The sequence below is a fragment of the Rhinopithecus roxellana genome, chromosome 12, assembly GCF_007565055.1.
Source record: "Rhinopithecus roxellana isolate Shanxi Qingling chromosome 12, ASM756505v1, whole genome shotgun sequence".
Classification (NCBI taxonomy): Eukaryota; Metazoa; Chordata; class Mammalia; order Primates; family Cercopithecidae; genus Rhinopithecus; species Rhinopithecus roxellana.
The window spans coordinates 79568564-79589960 of record NC_044560.1 but is presented as its reverse complement, the minus strand read 5'-3'; the positions used below and the strand labels follow the sequence as shown (position 1 = coordinate 79589960).

The following is a 21397-nucleotide window of genomic DNA, read 5'->3' as shown; positions in this document are numbered from 1 at the left end:
ATTCTCTCACCTCAGCCTCCCGAGTATCTGGGATTACGTGTGTACTACCACGCCTGGCTAATTTTTTATATTTTTTTATTTATTGTATTTATGTATTTTTTTGTTTGTTTGAGACAAAGTCTAGTTTTGTTGCCAGGTAGAATGCAGTGGTGTGATCTTGGCTCACTGCAACATCTGCCGCCTGGGTTCAAGCCATTCTTCTGCCTCAGCCTCCTGAATAGCTGGGACTACAGGTGCAGGCCAGCACACCCAGCTAATTTTTGTATTTTTAGTAGAGACAGGGTTTCACCATGTTGGCCAGGATGATATTGATCTCTTGACCTCGTGATCTGCCCACCACGGCCTCCCAAAGTGCTGGGATTACAGGCGTGAGCCACCGCGCCAGCCTGAGTGCTATTTTAAATCATCCAGAATCAGCTGTGTATAATTCTCAGCAAAGTCAGTGATTTAGAAGCATACTTTGCAAATTGTGTCGTGTGCAACAATAAACTGGAGATCTTCTTGAAATGCAGATTCTCATTCAAGAGATCCGGGGTTGGTCTTATGTTTCTGCGTTTTTTTTTATTATTTATTATTATTATTTTTTTTTTGAGAAAAAGTCTTGCCTATTTCCCACGCTGGAATGCAGTGGCAATACTTCTGTCTCAGCTTTTTGAGTAGCTGGGATTACAGGTGTGTGCCTGTAATAATTCATGGAGAATATGAAATTGAGAGTTTTATAGGATTTGCAGGTTTATAGCATTATAGCAAGAATGGCAAAAATCTTTTTTTTTTTTTTTTGAGACTGAGTCATCTGTCACCCAGGATGGGGTGCAGTGGTGCGATCTGGGCTCACTGCGACCTCTGTCTTCCAGGTTTTAGTGTTCTCCTGTCTCAGCCTTTTGAGTAGCTGGGATTGCAGGTACGCACCACAAAGTCTGGCTAATTTTGTATTTTTGATAGAGACGTTTCACCATGTTGGTGAGGCTGGTCCTGAACTCCTCAATTTAAGTGATCCTTCTCCTTTGGCGTCCCAAATTGCTGAGACTACAAGCATGAGCCACCATGCCTGGCAACAATCTTTCTTGGACTATATTGACTATATACTAAATTTTATCCTAGCAAATTTTTATGTATTAATGAACAATACAACAAAATAATTTATGAGAAGTAATAATATTCGTCCCTGTTTAATATGTGTCCCTGAGCCAGACGCAGTGGCTCATGCCTGTAATCCCAGCACTTTGGGAGGCTGAGGCGGGTGGATCACAAGGTAAGGAGTTCAAGACCAGTCTGGTCAACATCGTGAAACCCCATCTCTACTAAAAATACAAAAATTAGCTGGGTGTGGCGGCGGGCGCCTGTAGTTTCAGCTACTGGGGAAGCTGGGGCAGAAGAATCGCTTGAACCCTAGAGGCAGAGGTTTCAGTGAGCCGAGATCATACCATTGCACTCCAGCCTGGGCAACAAGAGTGAAACTCTGTCTCAAAAAAAAAAAAATTTTTTTTGTCAAATATTTAGTACATAGTAGAGCTTTTTTTTTTTTTTTTTTTTTAATTGAGACAGAGTCTTGCCCTGTTGCCAGGGCTGGAGTGCAGTGGCACAGTCTTGGCTCACCGCAACCTCCTCCTGGGTTCAAGCAATTCTCCTGCTTCAGCTCCCAAGTAGCTGGGATTACAGGTGCCCACCACCATGCCCAGCTAATTTTTTATATTTTTAGTAGAGAGGGGTTCTTCCATGTTGGTCAGGCTGGTCTCGAACTCCTGACCTCAGGTGATCTGCCCGCCTCGGCCTCCCAAAATGCTGGGATTACAGGCATGAGCCACTGTGCCCAGTGACTCTTTTCTTACCTGGGCTTTGCTAATAGTAGAGGTTGTGAACTATCTCTGGGTCCAGCACTTGGATGTTATGACTCTCTTCCCCTGCCTGGTCCATGCCCACAGAAAAGAGAGTGACTTATCGCTAGGCTCAACACACAAGTGATTCGATTCTTCTTCATGATCCCAGCCCACACAGCTTATTGTGACATCTTTAGACCAATCACCTAGGTGATGTGACTCTCCTTTTCTTCCTGGGAACTGTCCATAATGAGGAATGTGACACATCACTTGGCACGGCACCTATGTGATATGACTCTCTTCTTTTGCCTGGGCCTATCAAATTAGGTGATTGTGTCATACGGCTTTATTCAGCACCTAGATAATGTGACTGTCCTGTTTCTCCTGAGTCCTACCCACAGAGGTCATTGCAACATATCTCTGAGCCCCTTATTTAGGTAATTTGACTCTCCTGCCTGGGCCCTCCCCTCAGTGATTTTTGTGACACATTTTTTGATTCAGCATCTAGGTAATGTGACTTTTCCCCACTGCTTGGACTCTGTCACAGAAGGTATTGTGATGTATCACTGGGCCTGACACTTAGATGAAGATACTGTCTTCTTCTGCCTGGGCCCTGCATAAATTGTATATTTTGACATGTCACTGGGTTCAACATATGGGTGATTCAACTCTCTCACATGTACCATGAGCATGGGGTTATTGGGACATTTATTTTTGCTCATCACCTAAGTGATATGACTCCTCTCCCCCCTGAACCCTGTCAAAAGGAAAGATTGTGACATATCACTGAAACCAGAACTTAGGTGATGTGACTCTTCTATCTAGCAACCACATATTTTGGGAACTGTGACATTTCACTGGGCCAAACACCTAAAAAATGAGAGGCTCCTGCCTCAGCCCTGTCCACAGGGGTTCTTGTGACATATATCTGCATCCATTACATAAAAGATGTGATGCCTTTTCTGCCTGCACTCTGCCCACAGGAATGATTGTGACACACTGCAGGGCCCAGCCACCAAGTGATGTGTCTCTCCTGCATGTGTATAACTTTCAGGGGAAAGTGGTAACATATCACTGGGTGAAAACCCAGATGATGTGACTCTCCTGCCTTGTCACAGCCCTCAGGGAAAAAATTTACATATCATTGGCCCAGCATCCAGGTGATGTGACTCTCCTGGGTGCTTTCTGCCAGCAAGTTGATTGGTAACATGTATCTCATCCCAGCTCACAGGTTTGATGATGACTCTAATACTTCATACCAGCCAATAGAAGAGATACTGTCTCTCACAGCTAGGCTTAGAAAAAGGAGTAAAATCCCGGGTCTCCTCTCTGCATGAAAGTTATAGAGAATCACCACTCTCTCGTATATTGTATAAAGCACTCGGATGGTACAGTGTACAGAGCATGTCATCATAGGACCCAGCAAACAGGTTAGATCATGTTTCATGTAAGCACTCCCTGCCAATTTTTAGAATTGTCATCCTCACACATGGTAAAAGGCCACTGATGAGTTCATAATTCTCATGCACAGATGCAGGCCACAGTTAAAATTGTGACTATCATATGTGAACATGTGTGTTCACATATCATATGTGGCCACAGTTGAGATGGTGACTCATTTCTAAACCCAGCTCATAGGTGGCTGAGGACTCTTCTCTCTGGAGCCAGCCAATTGGAGAGATGTTGACTCTCATACCTAGACTTAGGACCATGTTAGATCATGGGTCCAAAGCAGCGCAGAGTTCTCAGAGCAGGTTTCAACTCTCATGCACACCATATACAGTCCACAAGAGAGTGCCCTGACAGGGCCAAGCACACAGGTGAGATTGTGAAACATATTCACACCCAGTCAATACCAAAGTTTGTCATTTACTTAAATAAACACACCCTACTTTTGAGGTTCTGAACCTCACTTTTGGAGGGAGTTGAATGTTAGAAAATTGACTCTCATTTGTGGAGTTTGTCCATAGTTGGGTTAGTGACTCTTTAATCAAAATTCAGCACACCTTTGTGACTGTAACTTCACTAAGGAGCTTTATTTATTTACTTATTTAGAGATGAAGTTTCACTCTTGTAACCCAGGCTGGAGTGCAGTGGCCTGATCTCGGCTCACTGCAACCTCTGCCTCCTGGGTTCAAGCGATTCTCCTGCCTGATTCTCCTGAGTAGCTGGGATTACAGGTGCCCACCACCACACTGGCTAATTTTTTGTATTTTTAGTAGAGCTGGGGTTTCACCATGTTGGTCAGACTGGTCTTGAACTCCTGACCTCAAGTGATCCGTCCACCTTGGCCTCCCAAAATGCTGGGATTACAGGTATAAGCCACCGTGCCCAGCCTAAGGCACATAATTTGCAAAGGAAATTGAAGCTCTCACACAAATCCAGTCCACCATTGAGATTGTGACCCCTGTACTTAGACCCAACATGCCGGAGGTGTTGACTCTCATCCCTTGACTGAGGACATGTGTGTAATTGTTGATGTCATCACAAGACCTTTCGACAAGTGTAATTGTGACATACACCTGGGCCCAGCTCACAGTGACATATCACTGGACCTAGACCCTTGGTAATGTGATTCTATTCTGCCTTGATACAGCCCACAGGGGTCATTGTGACATCGCTGGGCATTGCACCCAGGTGATTTGAGTCTCCTCCTCTGCCTTGGTGCTGCCCACAGGTGTATTGTGACATATTGCTGGGCGTATGTTATGTGACTCTTTTGCTTGTACCCTAAACACATAGGCCATTGTAACATTGCTGAGTGCAACACCCAGGTGATGTAACCCTTCATCCTGGACCTGTCTACAGAGGGCATTGTAATATATGTCTTCACCAATCACCCAGGAAATGTGACTTTTTATTCCTGCCTGTTCTCCACTCACAGGGGATATTGGGACATATTGTTGGGCCCAGCTCCTAGCTGACGTGACTTTTCTTTTTTCTAGGTTCTGCCGACAAAGGAGATTATGACATATTGCTGGGCCTAACACTAAGGTGATGTTACTTACTTGCTTTGGCTGTGCCCTTGGAAGGCATTGAGACATACTGCTGTGCCCAGCACCAAGATGATGTGAGTTCTCTGCCTGAACCCTGACCACAGGAAGCATTGTGACCTACCTATTGACCCATTGCAATCTCTCCTATGGGAAAAGCACAGATAAATGCCCTCTTTTACCTATGTGATTTGACACTCCTCTACTGCCTGGGCCATGCCCACAGAATAGAGTGCTTTATTGCTGGACCAAGCAGTGATGTAATTATTCTGCTTGGTCCTTGCACACACAAGTCACTGTGATACATGTTTGGACCCATAACCTAGATGATGTGCCTCCTCTTCTAGGGTTTGTCCACAGTGGCAATTGTGATATATCGCTTGACGTAGCTCCTATGTGATGTAACTCTTCTTTCATGCTTGGGCCCTTCCCACTGGGATGATTGGAACATAAAGCTGAGCCCAGCACCTAGGTTATGTGACTCTCTTCTTCTTTATGAGCCCTACCCACAGGAGGCATTGTGACATATCTCTAGGCCTCTCACTTAGGTAATGTGACTTTTTTGCCTAGGCCCTCCCCTAGATGAACCTAGGTGATATGACTCTCCTCTTCTGCTTGGGACCTGCATACATTGCGTGTTGCAACATGTCTCTGAGTCCAACACCAAGGTGATGTGACTGCCCTGCATGGATGCTCCCACGGAAATATTATAACATCTCTTTATTCATTATCTAGGTAATGTGACTCTTCTCTTCTGCTTAAGGCCTGCCAAAAGAAAAGATTGTGACAGATCACCGGACCCAGCACCTAGGTGATGTGACTCCCCTCATTTGCCTGAGACCTGCTATATTTTGGATATTGTGACATACAACTGGGACAAACACCTAGGGGCTGGAAGGCTTCTGCCTGAGTCCCTCCCACAGGAGACCTTGTGATGTTTTTTGTTTTTTTGAGATGAGTTTTGTTCTTGTTGCCCAGACTGGCATGTGGTGGCACTACCTCGGCTCACCGCAACCTCTGCCTCCCGGGTTCAAGCGGTTCTCCTGCCTCAACCTCCCGAATAGCTGGGATTACAGGCATCTGCCACCATGCCCGGCTAATTTTCTAATTTTAGTAGAGACAGAGTTTCTCCATGTTGGTCAGGCTGGTCTCAAACTCCTGAAATCAGGTGATCCACCTGCCTTGGCCTCCCAAAATGCTAGGATTACAGTTTTGAGTCACCGTGCCCAGCTTTGTGATGTATTTCTGCATCCATCATGCAGGAGATAAAACCCTGTATTTTTGCCTGCATTCTGCCCACAGGGAAGATTCCGACATATCGTTGGGCCCAGCAACCAGTCGTTGTTGTGTCTGTCATGTCTGGGCCCAGTAGCCAGGAGATCTCACTCTTCTACCTGTGCCCTGCTTTCAGGAGGGGATTGTAACATCCCTGGTGAAGCCCCCAGTGATGTGATTCTCCTGCTTGATGCCTGCCCTCAAGGAGGATTGTGACATAGCCCTGGCGCAACACACAATTGATGTCACTCTTGCATTTGCTCTTTACATACAGGTAGGATTGTGACATATATCTGGCCAAGCATGCAGATATAATGATAACTGTCATACCTTGCAGAAGCCAATAGGAGAGAGAATGTTGCTATCAGCTAGGCTGAGGAAAATTAGGAAGTCTTTCTGTACAAAAGTCATAAAGAATTAGTACTCTCTCACATATATAAAGCCCTAGTGTGTTACAGAGAATGTCATAACAGGGTCCAGCACACAAGTGAGATTGTATTTGTCCTGTGCACACCAAACCAACCTTTATAGTTGTCACCCTGACCCACTGACAGAGTCCACTAGTGAGGTCCTGAATCACATGTGAACACAGTCCACAGTTGGAATTGTGACTGTTATATGTGAACATCTGGCTACAGTTGGGATGGTGAGTGATTTCTAAATCCAGCTCATAGGAAGGTGAAGACTCTCCTATCTGGACTCAGTCAATTAGAGAGACGTTGACTCTCATATCTGGGCTTAGAACCTCAGGAAAGATTCTGGAGCTCCTTCTTGTGCAAAGGTCACAGGGGATTACCAATCTTGCATATTGTATAAAGTCCTCAGGTGACACAGAGAGTGTCTGTCCAATGCACACCCAGGCAACAGTAAGGATTGTCATTCTCCCATGTAAACACATCCCACTGTTGAAGTTCTGAATTTCACAGAGGCTGTCAAAAGTTGGATAATTGCCTGTCGTGTGGATCTGGTCCACAGGTGGGTTAGTGACTTCTAGAACAAGAGTCACCACACGTGTAAGTCTGTGACCGCACTAAGAAGATACAGTCTGCAGAAGAAACTGGCTCTTCTGCACACATTCTGTCGATCATTGAGATTGCGACTCATGTACTTAGACTCAACATACAGGAGGTGTTGACTTTCATACCTTTAGAACCTGGACATGTTTGGAATTTCTAATCTAATCCCTGGACTTTCCTGCAGGTGTGATTGTATGCATCTGCAAGGCACCTTAGTGATCAGACTCTCCTGCCTTGGCCAAGCCCACAAATGAGATTGTAACATATGGTTTGACTCTGGACCTCCAAGATGTGACTCTTTTTTCCAGCCTTGGAGCTGCCCACAGGGTGCATTGTGACATATTCCTAAGCCCTGCATTCAGGTTATGTGACTCTCCTTTTTTGCTTAGGCCTGAATATCTTTCATGTTAAGACATATTACTAGGTCCAACACCTATAAAATGGGAGACTGCCACCTGGGCCCTTTCTACAGAGGGCCTTGTGACAGACCTCTGCATCAGTAACCTGGGAGATGTGACTCTCCATATTTACCTGTACTCGCCCCACAGAAAAAACTGGCTGGCCTAGGTACCAGGTGATATGTGTCTGCTGCCTGGGCCTGGACCACAGAGGGCATTGTTACTGATTGCTGGGCTCAGCACCCAGGTGATGTGATTCTGCTGCCTGTGTGCTGTTTTCAGGAGAGGGTTGTAACTTATTCCTGGCTGAGTATTCAGGTGATGTCACACTCCTGACTGGTCTCTGCCCTCAGAAAAGGTTGTGTCAAGCCAGGCCTGGTGGCTCATGCCAGTAATACCCAGCACTTTGGGAGACCGAGGTGGGTGGATCACCTGAGGAATTTGAGACCAGCTGGCCGACATGGTGAAACCCCGTCTCTACTAAAAATACAAAAATTAGCTGGGTGTGGTGGCAGCCGCCTGTAATCTCAGCTACTCGGGAGCCTGAGGCAGGAGAATTACTTGAACCTGGGAGGGGGAGGTTGCAGTGAGCCAAGATCGTGCCACTGCACTCCAGCCTGGGCAGCAGAGCAAGACTGTTTCGGGGGAAAAAAAAACTACAAAAATTAGCTGGGCATGGTGGCATGTTCCTGTAGTCCCAGCTACTTGGGAGGCTGAGGCACAAGAATCATGTACTTGAACCTAGGAGGCAGAGGTTGCAGTCAGCTGAGACTGTGCCATTGCACTCCAGCCTGGGCAACAAGAGCGAAACTCCATCTCAAAAAAAAAAAAGGTTGCGTCATATTCCTGGCTAAAAACCCAGATGATGCGACTCTCCTCTCTCCCTATTCACAGGCAGGATTGTAAAATAGATTTTTTTTTTTTTTTTTTTTTTTGAGACAGTTTCATTCTGTCCCCCAGGCTAGAGTGCAATGGCATGATCTTGGCTCACTGAAACCTCCACTTCCCGGGTTCAAGCAATTCTCCTGCCTCAGCCTCCTCAGTAGCTAGGAATACAGGCATGAGCCACCACACCTGGCTAATTTTTGTATTTCTAGTAGAGACAGGATTTCCCAATGTTGGTGACGCTGGTCTCAAACTCTTGAGCTCAGGTGATGCACCTGCCTCGACCTCCCAAAGTGCTGGGATTACAGGTGTGAGCAACTGTGCCTGGCCTGTAAAATATATCTTGACCTAGATCACAGATGCAATGATTACTCTCATACCTCACACTATCTAATAGGAGAGATGCTCGCTCTCTCTCTCTCTCTCTTTTTTTTTTTTTTTTTTTGAGACAGTTTCGTTCTTGTTGCCCAGGCTGGAGTGCAATGGCGTGATCTCTGCCCACTGCAACCTCTGCCTCCCAGGTTCAAGCGATTCTCTTGCTTCAGCCTCCCAAGTAGCTGAGATTACAGGCATGTGCCACCACACCCAGCTAATTTTGTATTTTTAGTAGAGATGGGGTTTCTCCATGTTGGTCACGCTGGTCTCGAACTCTTGACCTCAGGTGATCTGCCCACCTCGGCCTCCCAAAGTGCTGGGATTACAGGTATGAGCCACAGCACCCAGCCCAACCAAGATGCTTTCTCTTACAGCTAGCCCTAGAGTCATGAATATGGTTCTGGGTCTCCTTGTACAAAGGTCATAAAGAATTACCACTTTCTTGCATACTGTATAAATCTCTTGTGGTACAGAGAGTGTCATTACAGAGTTCAGCATACAGGTGAGATTGTGTTTCTCATATACACTCCCAGCCAACTGTTAGAATTGTCACCCTCACACGTGGACAGAGCCCACTGGTGAGGCCCTGAATCTCATACACATACACAGTCTACAGTTAAAATTGTGACTGTCATATGTGAACATCTGGCTAGAGTTGAAATAATGACGTATTTCTAAATCCAGTTCATAGGCAGGTGAGAATTCTATCTGTCTAAGCCCAGGTAGGAGAGTCAACATGTCCCTACCAGGTAGGAGAGTCAACATGGGGGACATGTTGACTTCCTACCTGGGCTTAGGGCCAAACAGTTCATGGAAGGGATGAAGGCTCTCAGCTCACATGCACAGATCCAGTTGGTAAGATTGTCACTAGCATACTTAGACCCAACATACAGAATGTGGTGACTCTCATGTCTAGAACTGGGATATGTGCAGGATTTTTAATTACTGGACCTTCCTGCAGGTGTGATTGTGACATATGTCTTTGTTATGCACCGGAGTGGTCTGATGCTCCTGTCTTGGTTCATCCCAAAGTGAAGATTGTGATGTATCACTGGACCCAGCATCTCGGTGATGTGACTCTTGTTTTTGGACACCATAAATTTTGGGTATTGTCAAATATTGCTGGATCCTGTACCTATGTTATGTGACTCTCCAACCCGTGTCCTGCATGTTGTGCCATATTGCAGCACAATGTTTCACATTAGACATCATTACATATTGCTGGGCTCAACACCCAGGTGATGGAACATTATTTTCCTGGGCCCTGACTACAGGGGGTTTGTGACATAACTGAATGCCCATAACCATGGTGATGTTACTCTTCTCCTGCCTGGTCTCTGCTCACAGGGAAATTGTGACATACCATTGGCCTAGCATCTTGGTGATGTGACTCTCCTTTTTTCTCAGGCCCCACATATTTGGGTAATGTGACATACTCAGATGTGACACTGGGCTCAACACCTAAGGGATGGGGAGTCCCCTACCTGGCTCCTTCCTCCAGGGGTCATTGTCATATACCTTTGCACAGGTATGTCACAGTTATTACCTAGGAGATGTGACTCTCCTCTTTTGCCTGCACCCTGCCTACAGTGAAAATTGTGGCACATTTCTGTGGCCAGCAACCAGGTGATGTGTTTCTCCTGCCTGGATCTTTATTACAGAAAAGATGGTTGACATATCACTAGGCCCAGCATCTAGGTGATGTGACTCTATTCTTCTGCCTGGTCCCTGCTTACAGGAACATTGTAGCATATTGCTATGCCCAGCACTTTTCTTTTAGGTTTTGCCTACAGGAGACTTTGTGACGTTGCTGGGCCCTGCACTGACATTATGTGACTCTTATGTCTCTGTTTTGTCCACTTGGGCCACTGTGACATATTGCTGGGTCCAACATCCAGGTGATGTAACTTTTACGCCTGGGGCCTGGCATCTGAGGACATTGTCTTTGCACCAATCACACAGGTGATGTGATTTTCTTCTGTTACCTGGTCTGTGCACACAGGAAGAATTGTGACCTTGGCCAGGTACAGTGGCTCACGCCTGTAATCACAGCACTTTGGGAGGCCGAGGTGAGTGGATATCTGAGGTCAGGAGTTTGAGACCAGCCTGGCCAACATGGTGAAACCCCGTCTTAGTTAAAACACAAAAATTAGCTGGGCATGGCGACAGGCACCTGTAGTTCTAGCTACACAGGAGGCTGAGGCAGGAGAATCGCTTGAACCAGGGAGGTGGAGATTGCAGTGAGCCGAGATCACGCCACTGCACTGCAGCCTAGGTGACAGAGCGAGACTCCATCTCAAAAAAAAAGGATCGTGACCTTTTGCAGCACACAGCTGATTTGACTGTGCTTTGTGGAGTATACCAAGCAGGTTGTCAAACTGATGGTCCCTTTACTGAAATTTTATTTCCACGATGGTGTTGGAGGGGCAGCAGCAGAATCCGTGCCTTTTCTCTTGGAGTGTGCGAGAGTCTGTAGTCCTGAGTATCTCACACAGATGTGGCAATTTATGTGATGTTCTAATTAAGACCATTAGTACAGAAAGAGATTCAGACGTCTTCTCGGAAATAATGCATTGTTTAGCAAAGTGCATTGAAGTAATGGGAGATGGATGCCTTAGTAATGAACACTTTGAAGAACACCTTTGCCACATGTCCTCAGGACCTTTTGAGGGCTGTGTCATGGGGCATGGTCACTCATATTTGACTCTGAATAAATTTCTTCAAATATTTTAAAGAGTTTAACTCTTCGTTGACACAGCTGATGTATGGAGCACGCTTGCTGTGCCAACCAGTGTTTCAAAGCTTTTTAGATATTTTTACTCATTAAATCTTCAACAGCAAAAACTCTGTAGGTAAGTTTAATGATTGCTCGTGTCACAGACAAGGTGACTGAAAGAAGAAAAAATTTAGGAACTTGCCCAAAGTCAGCCAGGTAGGAAGTGGCTGAGCTAAAGTGTGCTCTGACCTAATCCTTCCTGCTTCCCTTTTACAGACAGTGCTGTTGTGCATTGGTTAAACAACTATTCATTGATCACCTGCCATGGGCTGAGCACTGTGATTGGCACTGGGAATATAGTGGTAAACAAGACATAGCTCCCTGGAACAAAAGTATAAGGAAGTAAACAACAAACACCAAGATTATATCAAAGATGTGAAATGCCAGAACGTGCTGCTGCTATAAAGAATTCCACAGGGTTATTGGGGGGTAGATTGTAATTAAAAGGAGGTGGGTAAAGCAAAGCTTTCCAGAGAGGGCTAGAGCTGAGCCAGGTCTGGATGCTCTTATCAATGTGAGTACTTAGAGTTTGTCTCAGTTTATTTGTTTGCAGCCCCTAAAATCGAGAATTTGTCTCAGTTTCTTTGTATGCAGCCCCTAAAATCTTTGGAATGTCTGAAAAGAGAAGCATCTTTTGTATGTTAGTGAGATGACTTCTGGCTGGAGGCTTCTGGATAGCCTCAGAACCAGGATTGATTGCCAGAGAAACCAACTGTGTAACAGCGTTAAAACTCAGCTGGCGGGGCATGGTGGCTCCTGCCTGTAATCCCAGCACTTTGGGAGGCGGATCACCTAAGGTTGGGAGTTCAAGACCAGCCCAGCCAAAACGGTGAAACCCCCATCCCTACTAAAAATACACAAATTAGCTGGGTGTGGAGGTAAGTGCATGTAATCCCAGCTACTTAGGAGGCTGAGGCCGCAGTAAGGCAAGATCAAGCCACTGCACTCCAATCTGGGTGACAAGCAAGACTCCATCTCAAAACAAAACAAAAAAACACTTCTTACCTCCTTGGATGGTAGAGAAGCCACCTGGGCTTTGTAAAAGTAAAAAGAGTACCATATTTGATTCAACTAAATAAATAAATTGTTAAAGGGGAATATCAGTGAAAAGCTCTTCCACCCCAGCCTCACTAGTTAAGTACCAGTGAGGGGAAGTTTTTTTGGTATCCTTCTGAAATTGCTTTCTGCCTTTCCATGCATATCATTAAGAAAGGGCACACTCTTAAACCAATCTGTAACCTCATACCATTCTCAAAAAAAAAAAAAAAAAATTAAGATTAATTTTAAGTTTATACCAAAAGTGCACAATTTAGCAATTTAGCTGTTTTCATCAAGCCAACAATATTTTATAAGCATACCCAAGCCAAGATTATTCTGTCCTGTGCTGGGTTTTATCATTTATAACCCTTAGGGCAAATCTTAGAGTATTCTTGTAGGAATAATCATAAAACCACTTTTTTTTTTGAGATGGACTCTCACTCTGTCACACAGGATAGAGTACAGTGGTGCAATCTCGGCTCATTGCAACCTCTGCTTCCTGGGTTACAACCGTTCCCCTCCCTCAGCTTCCTGAGTAGCTAGGATTACAGGCATGCACAACCATACCTGGCCAACTTTTGGTATTTTTAGTAGAGACGGGATTTCACCATGTTGTCAAGGCTGGTTTCGAACTGCTGACCTCAAGTGATCCACCCGCCTTGGCCTCCCAAAGTGCTGAGATTATAGGCATGAGCCACTGCGCCCGGCCGAAACCCCCTTGATTAAAAAATTGTTGCTGGGCCCGGTGTCTCACAGCTGTAATCTCAGCACTTTGAGGGGCTGGGGCAGGTGGATCACAACAAGGTCAGGAGTTCAAGACTAGCATGGCCAAGATGGTGAAACCCCGTCTCTACTAAAAATACAAAAATTAGCCAGGCCTGGTGGCAGGCGCGTGTAATCCCAGCTACTCGGGAGGCTGAGGCAGAGGTTGCAATGAGCCCAGATCATGCCACTGCACTCCAGCCTGAGCGACAGGGTGAGACTCCATCTCAAAAAAAGTTAACAAAATGCTAACAATATTTAAGACATTGCTGATACTATTTTACCAATAATTTTAAAGTTGCCCTATTTGTTAAAGATTATACGTAAGTCACATAAACCTTTTTTTTTTTTTTTGAGACGGAATCTTGCACTCTCGCCCAGGCTGGAGTACAGTGGTGCCATCTCTGCTCACTGCAAGCTCCGCCTCCTGGGTTCACGCCATTCTCCTGCTTCAGCCTCCCGAGTAGCTGGGACTACAGGCATCCGCCACTACGCCCGGCTAATTTTTTGTATTTTTAGTAGAGAGGGGGTTTCACCGTGTTAGCCAGGATGGTCTCGATCTCCTGACCTCGTGATCCACCCGCCTCGGCCTCCCAAAGTGCTGGGATTACAGGCATGAACCACCGTGCCCAGCCTCTAATTTTTTATTTCTGATTTAAAGTTGGATGTCTGGCCCGGCGCGGTGGTTCACTTTGGGAGGCCGAGGTGGGCGGATCACGAGGTCAGGAGAAGGGGACCATCCTGGTTAACACGGTGAAGCACCGTCTCTACTAAAAATGCAAAAAAATTAGCTGGACGTGGTTGCACGCGCCTGTAATCCCAGCTACTGGGGAGACAGAAGCAGGAGAATAGCTTGAACCCGGGAGGTGGAGGTCGCAGTGAGCCAAGATCGCATTGCGCTGCTGCACTCTGGCCTGGGCGACAGAGTGAGATTCCGTCTCAAAAATAAATAAAAATAAATAAAGTTGGATGTCTTGTAAGATAATGCTGAGTAATGCAGAAATACATATAGACATTTATGCATGTGATTTGTCCTTATACTCACACAGACCCCCCACACCACAAAAGAAAACAGGTAACTACAGCCTGACCATTAGGGCCAAGATCAAATAGCAAAATGTTGGCCTTTAATCTGTTTTCTTCATATATAAACATCGGAGGTCAAGACTGTGGACAGGGCTGGGCTCCTGCCTGTAATCCCAGCACTTTGGGAGGCTGAGGGGGGTGGATCACGAGGTTAGGAGTTCAAGACTAGCCTGGCCAAGATGGTGAAACTCTTGTCTCTACTAAAAATACAAAAATTAGCTGGGCGTGGTGGTGGGCACCTGTAATCTTAGCTACTCAGGAGACTGAGGCAGGGAATTGCTTGAACCCAGGAGGTGGAAGTTGCAGTGAGCCCAGGTCGTGCCACTGCACTCCATCCTGGATGAGCGCGGTGGCTCACGTCTGTAATTCCAGCACTTTGGGAGGCAGGGGCGGGCAGATCACCTGAGGTCGGGAGTTCGAGACCAGCCTTACCTACATGGGGAACCCCATCTCTACTAAAAATACAAAAGATTAGCTGGGCGTGGTGGTGCATGACTGTAATCCCAGCTACTTAGGAGGCTGAGGTAGGAGAATCGCTTGAACCCCGGGGGTGGAGGTTGTGGTGAGCCAAGATCACGCCATTGCACTCCAGCCTGGGCAAAAAGAGCGAAACTGTCTCAAAAAAGACTGGACAGATATGAAGACATAGAGTTTTTTCTCCTGTCGCCCCATCAGTTTTTGTTCAGTGTCTAATCTCTGGAAGGAAGGTGGGCAACAGGTGGCCAGCAGTGGTCTGTGTGTGGCTATCTTATTCTTGCTGCTTTCTGCATTTTTTGTGACCACTATCTGTTCCAACCTGGGAACTGAAGAGAGATGTTGGTAGGAAGAGGCTTTCCCCCACCTCTGATGTGCAGGCCCTTCATTCAGCTGACATCTCAGCCACACTTCAATATGGCAGCTATTGGCCACGTGTGGCTACTGGGTGCCTGGAATGTCGCTGGTCTAAACTGCGGTATGCTAGAAAGGTAAAATACAGAGTTAGTTTCAAAGATTTAGTTTATATAACTTTATATTATATATATAAACTATATATATTTCATTAATTATTGCTCACGAACTGATAATATTTTGGATATATTGGGTAAATTAAATTGTTACATTAACTCCACCTTTTTCTTGTTTCTTTTTAAAGTTGGCTACTAGAAAGTTTAAAATTCACATGTGGCTTATATTTTATTTCAGAGGATTGCCTTTTAAAAAAAATCTCAGGCTGCTTACTCAAATGCCAGAAGCCAGGAAGATCATCAAAACTGAAATTTTAAAATTGTTATATATTTTTCATTTGTGAATAGCCATATAGTATATTATTTATAAATACATGAAACCTTATACACGAGGTTAAATGCAAATACCCTCCGGGGTGGGCCTGGCTCAGCTCAGGGAGGAAGGCCTGCCTGAAAAGGCTGCAGCTTAGGCTGTCACTCTTACTTCATTCAGTCCAGCATTTGGTCACGTCTTCTGTCACTCAAGGCCTGAAGGGGCCGGGCCTTAGACGTTTTCCAATCAGGGACGCTGAGCTGGGGACCGTCCAATCAGGCACGCAGCTGGAGCGGACAGGGCGGCTTCCGGGATTTGGCGGGGCCTTTGTCTCTCGCTGCAGCTGGAGCTCTAGGTCTCGTCTTCCCTGCTCTGAGTCCCCTGCTCCTAGAGCCCCAGCCTCTGTGGCCCTGTGACCTGCAAGTATTGGGAGATCCACAGCTAAGACGCCAGGGTTCCCCTGGAAGCCTAGAAATGGTGAGAGTGGCGGCTGCGACATCCGGAGAGAGAGGGAGGGGCTGGTTGGAACCGGTGGGAAGTGGCTGTGGCGGACTCGGGCCTCCCCTCAGTCATCTCCGCAAACTGCGCCCCGAGTTCTCCTTGCCCAGCTCGGCCTCAGTCCCCTTCAGCCACAAGATGGCGGCTGCGCTGATAGCCGGGCCCCCGGGCGTCTTGTCTGTTCCCAGCGCAGTGACTGTGCCCAGACCTGGAGCTCTCTGGGTAGTTCTGCACCCGCAGCGCCGCGTCTCTCCCGGATTGTGCAGGGACCACGGGTGGGTAGTCCGGAGAATCCTGACTCGGGGTGCGGGTTCATGAATGGGAAGAGCTTTAGTCCGCTGCGTTTCCAGTTCATCTTTCGCCCTATTAAAAATTTATGGGAGGCAGGGCGCGTTGGTTCACGACTGTAATCCCAGCACTTCGAGAGTACGAGGCAGGCGGATCGCCAGAGGCCAGGAGTTCGAGACCAGCCTGGCCAACATGGCGAAACCCCGTCTCTACTAAAATACAAAAATTAGCCTGGCGCAGGGGCCCATACCTATAATCCTAGCACTTTGGGATACTGAGGCACGCGGATCACGAGGTCAGGAGTTCAAGATCAGCCTGACCAACATGGTGAAATCCCATTTCTACTAGAAATACAAAAAATTAGCTTGGCGTGGTGGCGTGGTCCTGTAATCCCAGCTACTCAAGAGGCTGACGCAGGAAAATCACTTGAACCCGGGAGGCGGAGGTTGCAGTGAGCCGAGATCGCGCCATTTGCCCTCCAGCCTGGGTGACAGAGCGGGACTCCGTCTCAAAAAAAAAAAAAAAAAAGCCGAGCATAGTGGCGCATGCCTGTAATCCCAGCTAGTCGGGAGGCTAAGGCGAGAGAATCGCTTGGACCAGGGAGGAGGTTGCAGTGAGCCAAGATCGCGCCACTGCACTCCAGCTTGGGCGACAGAGTAAGACTCTGTCTCAAAAAAGCATAAAACAAACAAAAAAATGGCAGTCTCCGCAAAAATATTAAATAATTTCATCAAAGAATGGTTCAAAAAATTTAGATCACCCCTGTGGTTTGTAGTTTTTGGTTCATAAGAGGGGCTTGAAAGACTTATAAGGTGCATGATGCAAAAAATCCCAAATTCAATAATTGGTTAGGTGCAGTTATGTTTTTTCTGTCTTCCTGTCTTTGTTTCTCTCTTCTTTTTAGGGTTTTTTTTTTTTTTTTTAACGGAGTCCTGCACTGACGCCCAAGCTGGAGTGCAGTGGTAGGATCTGCAACCTTCGCCTCCCAGGTTCAAGCGATTCTCCTGCCTCAGCTTCCCGAGTAGCTGGAATTACAGGCTCCTGCCACCACGCTTAGCTAATTTTTATATTTTCAGTAGAGACAGAATTTCTCTATGTTGGACAGGCTGGTCTCAGCCTCCTGACCTCACGCGATCCACCTGCCTCGGCCTCCCTAAGTGGTAGGATTACAGGCGTGAGCCAGCGCTCCCCACCTCAGTTTCTTAGTTTCTTAATTTTCACTTTGAGGGTACTAATTTCCTCGTTATGTAATTGGAGCTTAATTGACAGTTTGTAGTTAGTTAAGCCTGAATTTTGTTTCCTCTAATGTAGTAATTTATAAAAAAAAAAAAAATACATTTGAGTTAGATTTTTTTCAAAGCAGGAATCCAGGGCCTAGATTTCCACCTCAGACTAATTGCCTGCCACTTAGCTATTTTCATACTCCACAGAGGACTGATTTTCCCCAACATTTTTTACAAGCGTTCCAAGCAGAGTCTCCCGTGTATTCCCCAGTTCTCCTTACCTCCAGCCTAACTCTGGTTTGAAGTAAAAATGCATAATAAATTTCCAGTTTTGACAATCTCAAGAACTGAAAATTTAGTATTTTACTTGAGGGAACAGTCAACTTTCTCTCCCTAATTCACATTATGAACTATTTGTCCTTTAGTGTACGTTTTTCATACTGTATTTTAATTATTTACCGACAACACATTGAAAACATTTTAAAAATTTATTTTCTGTTTTTAAATATTTTCCATGAGAAGAAAGCAAAGAGTAATCTCCTGACACTGTATTGTAAAAAATCTGTGCCTCTTTTCCTTTTATCTTCCTGAGCACAGAGATCATGTTTTAGGGGTCCATGTTTTTTGGAAACGTTATGAAGTGATGTGTCCTCAGCCACCCTTTAGTTTTTTCCTGGTCCTGTACTGTCAGAATAAACCAAAATACCCACCGTGTCTGTCTGCTAGAGTTAATATTAGCTCTTGGGTCATTTTCTCTTGTAGAACAAGCTGAGGTATGGAGTGTAGCCTCTCAAGGAAGCCGGTGAATGCCCTGGGGCTTAGAGGAATCTCCTGGTGTATTCTTCCTTTGAAAAGCTAACCCTTTGAGACATTAAGATTATTTTTATCCAAGCCAGCTTTCATTTCTTGGAGACACATTGCTGGTCAGTGATCAGATGCTGGTATTGAGGGGAAAACAAATAATTTGTGCCACCCGGATTCTCTTAAGATTTGTGAAAAAAAATCGTATCCCCAAAGACAGAAAAAAACCTGACCTCAGTGAGATAGTATAAGAACTTGCCAAGTAAAATGCATTTGGGGCACTCATGGGGCGTAATGCAGTGTCTCCTGAGAGGGTGGTCACTGGGCACTTAAGTGAGCAGGATGGGGTGGGAGAATCTCTCCAGGAATTGGATGGCCTGACTTGACACATGAGTCAGACACATTGGTTTTCTAATCAGCACTGCCACTCCTTTGTTTTGTCACCTTGAAAAGATCTATTCACTTATATTGACTCTTTTAAACTGTAAATTGTATTTTATTAGTAGAGCTTGAAAGGTAAGAAAATATTTACAAAAACATAAAATAGGCAGGTTTCAAAAAATATCTAATCATATATTCCATTGTTAAAAATTCTCTTTTTTTCCCCCAATGTGAGTTTAGAAATTTTCTCAGGTGTGTTTTTTATTTTTTGAAACGGAGTCTTGTTTTGTTGCCCATGCTGGAGTACGGTAGCATGATCTTAGCTCACTGCAGCCTCTGACTCCCGGGTTCAAGCGATTATCCTGCCTGAGCCTCCTGAGTAGCTGGGATTACAGGTATACGCCACCATGCCCAGCTAATTTTTGTATTTTTAGTAGAGACGGTGTTTCACCATGTTGGCCAGGCTGATCTTGAACTCCTGACCTCAGGTAATCCGCCCACTTCGGCCTCCCAAAGTGCTGGGATTACAGGGGTGAGTCACTGTGCCCAGCCTTCTCAGGTGTGTTTTTATGCCTGAATGTTTTCAAACAGAATTTCAAAAAGAGTTAGCTTTTAGAGAGCTATCAAGGAAAAGAATAAGGATAATCTCTCTTCCATTTTGGCTGTAGAAAATGAATACACAAGAAAATGTGTATTCATTCACATTTCACAAGAAATGTGGTAGATAATTGCTGAGTTACATAGATTCATAAAAACATCAGTTCCTCTTATTGCAGGGTAAGTTTCTGAGAGTGAATATCTCTGTTCTATATCTTGTAATCTTGATGTATGAGTTTCATGCTAATTTTGTTTTCCCCCGAGACAGAGTCTTGCTCTGTCGTCCAGGCTGGAGTGCAATGGCGCGATCTTGGCTTACAGCAACCTCCGACTCCCGGGTTTAAGCAGTTCTCCCTCAGCCTCCAGCATACCTGGGAATACAGGTGCACACCACCACTCTCAGCTAATTTTTGTATTTTTAGTAGAGACAGGGGCTTCAGCAGGTTGGCCAGGCTGTTTGTTATTGAACTCCTGACCTTGTGATCTGCCCACTTCGGCCTCCCAAAGTGCTGGGATCACACGTGTGAGCTACCACGCCTGGCCAATGCTAAATTTTATAAGATAAAACTTGGTAGGTACCTCCTAGAAGTGTCCCCATATGACTAATTGTTTACTACATGATTCATAATGGAGATAATAAAGTAGTACATGTATTGTCTGAAAGAAATGGATTCTTTTGCTTTTCTTGTTGAGGTATAAAATGTAAGCACCTTAAATTTTTTTTCTTTTGTATGAGCACTGTGTTTGAGTAATTTTACTGGATTTTTCAAACACTTAGTTTCAAAACCTGAGTGAATAACTCTTACTTGAAAATTAAAACTTGAGCCCAGTGACTCCAAGCTAAAGGCTCATATTGAGCCTGCAAAAGGAGGTTATTAAAGGCCCAGTTAGTTCTTCCTGGGGAGCCTCCCCTGCAGATTTCCCAGCCTGTTCACTCCAGCCATGGAAGAAGCCTTTTATCTGGAGAGAAGCTACAGAGCCCTGGAAAGCTGGGGACCCACAGACAGGTGCAGTTGAGATTAAGATGGAACAGGACCGAAAGGATCTTACTGAAGATAAAGTTGTTCTTGCTTTGAGACAGTTTCTAGACTTATAAAAATAAAACAAAGTTAGATTTGTATTAAAAAATTAAGTTCCAAAGGAGTATTGCAACAGGAGAAAGTACCAACTATAAGATCTTTAAGGATCGTAAAGGTTAGGCAGACAAGGGTGCCTTTTCTTCATAGAAAGGAACAACCAAGATTAGAAACAAAGTGGGAGGGGAATGGCAAACGGAGGGTGAAAAAATCAGATTCTAAGTCAGAGAATGTTTAGCATGTTCTTAGGAGGAGCATATAATGGGGTTGTACGTTGGCTCAGACTGAGGGTAGCTGAAAGCTCAGGAGCTGTGGGAAGGAGATAAACTTAAGTTTGATTAAGTAGTATTTTATTTTGATCACTGAAGACAAATTCAGCTGATTTTTCTAAGAGAAGAAGAAGAAAATGGGCAGAGTCTGTGTCTGGCTATGTGATAGGTAAGAAAAGAGTGCATCATCTAAGTCATAATGGGATGTGTGTTTCTTTCCATAAACTGTTTCTGGAGCACACAAAAGATGGAGAATTTTATTAATTATAGCCATTTACCAGGATTACTTATGTGCTTCATCTTTCCCCACCTCTTTTCTTTGTCTTACACATTTCTTTCATTTGACTTTTCTTGGGTTGTATCTTTTATAATAATCCAGTCAACATAACTACAGTGTTTTTCTGAGTTCTGTGTATAGCACTGTTAAGTTATTGAACTTGAGCAAGTTTATGGGAGTCCGGAATTTTTAAACAGTAGCTCATAATGGGCTCATAATTTGGAAGCATAAATGGGCCCATGGGGTTTGTTACTGGCATCTGTAGTAAGAACAGTATTTTGAGACCAAGCCCTGAATCAGGGTCTGTGC

General features: G+C 45.2%; 1 protein-coding gene across 5 annotated transcripts in view; it reads left to right on the top strand.

The window, feature by feature from the left end:
• ZNF724 (zinc finger protein 724) overlaps positions 1–21397 on the top strand; it is a 53810-nt gene that overhangs the window by 5111 nt on the left and 27302 nt on the right. For 2 of the 5 annotated variants that reach the window (XM_030913527.1, XM_030913526.1), the window contains exon 1: positions 16028–16155. Coding sequence is in view for 1 of the 5 variants with exons in the window: in XM_030913526.1 (XP_030769386.1) it covers positions 16153–16155 (3 nt within the window). In the remaining 4 variants the exon portion in view is untranslated. Of the gene's footprint in view, positions 1–4762; positions 4888–5380; positions 5517–5545; positions 5622–6221; positions 6360–7060; positions 7967–9720; positions 16156–21397 lie in introns of those variants that run through there. The other 3 variants (XR_004052243.1, XR_004052244.1, XR_004052246.1) reach the window with 3 other exon arrangements.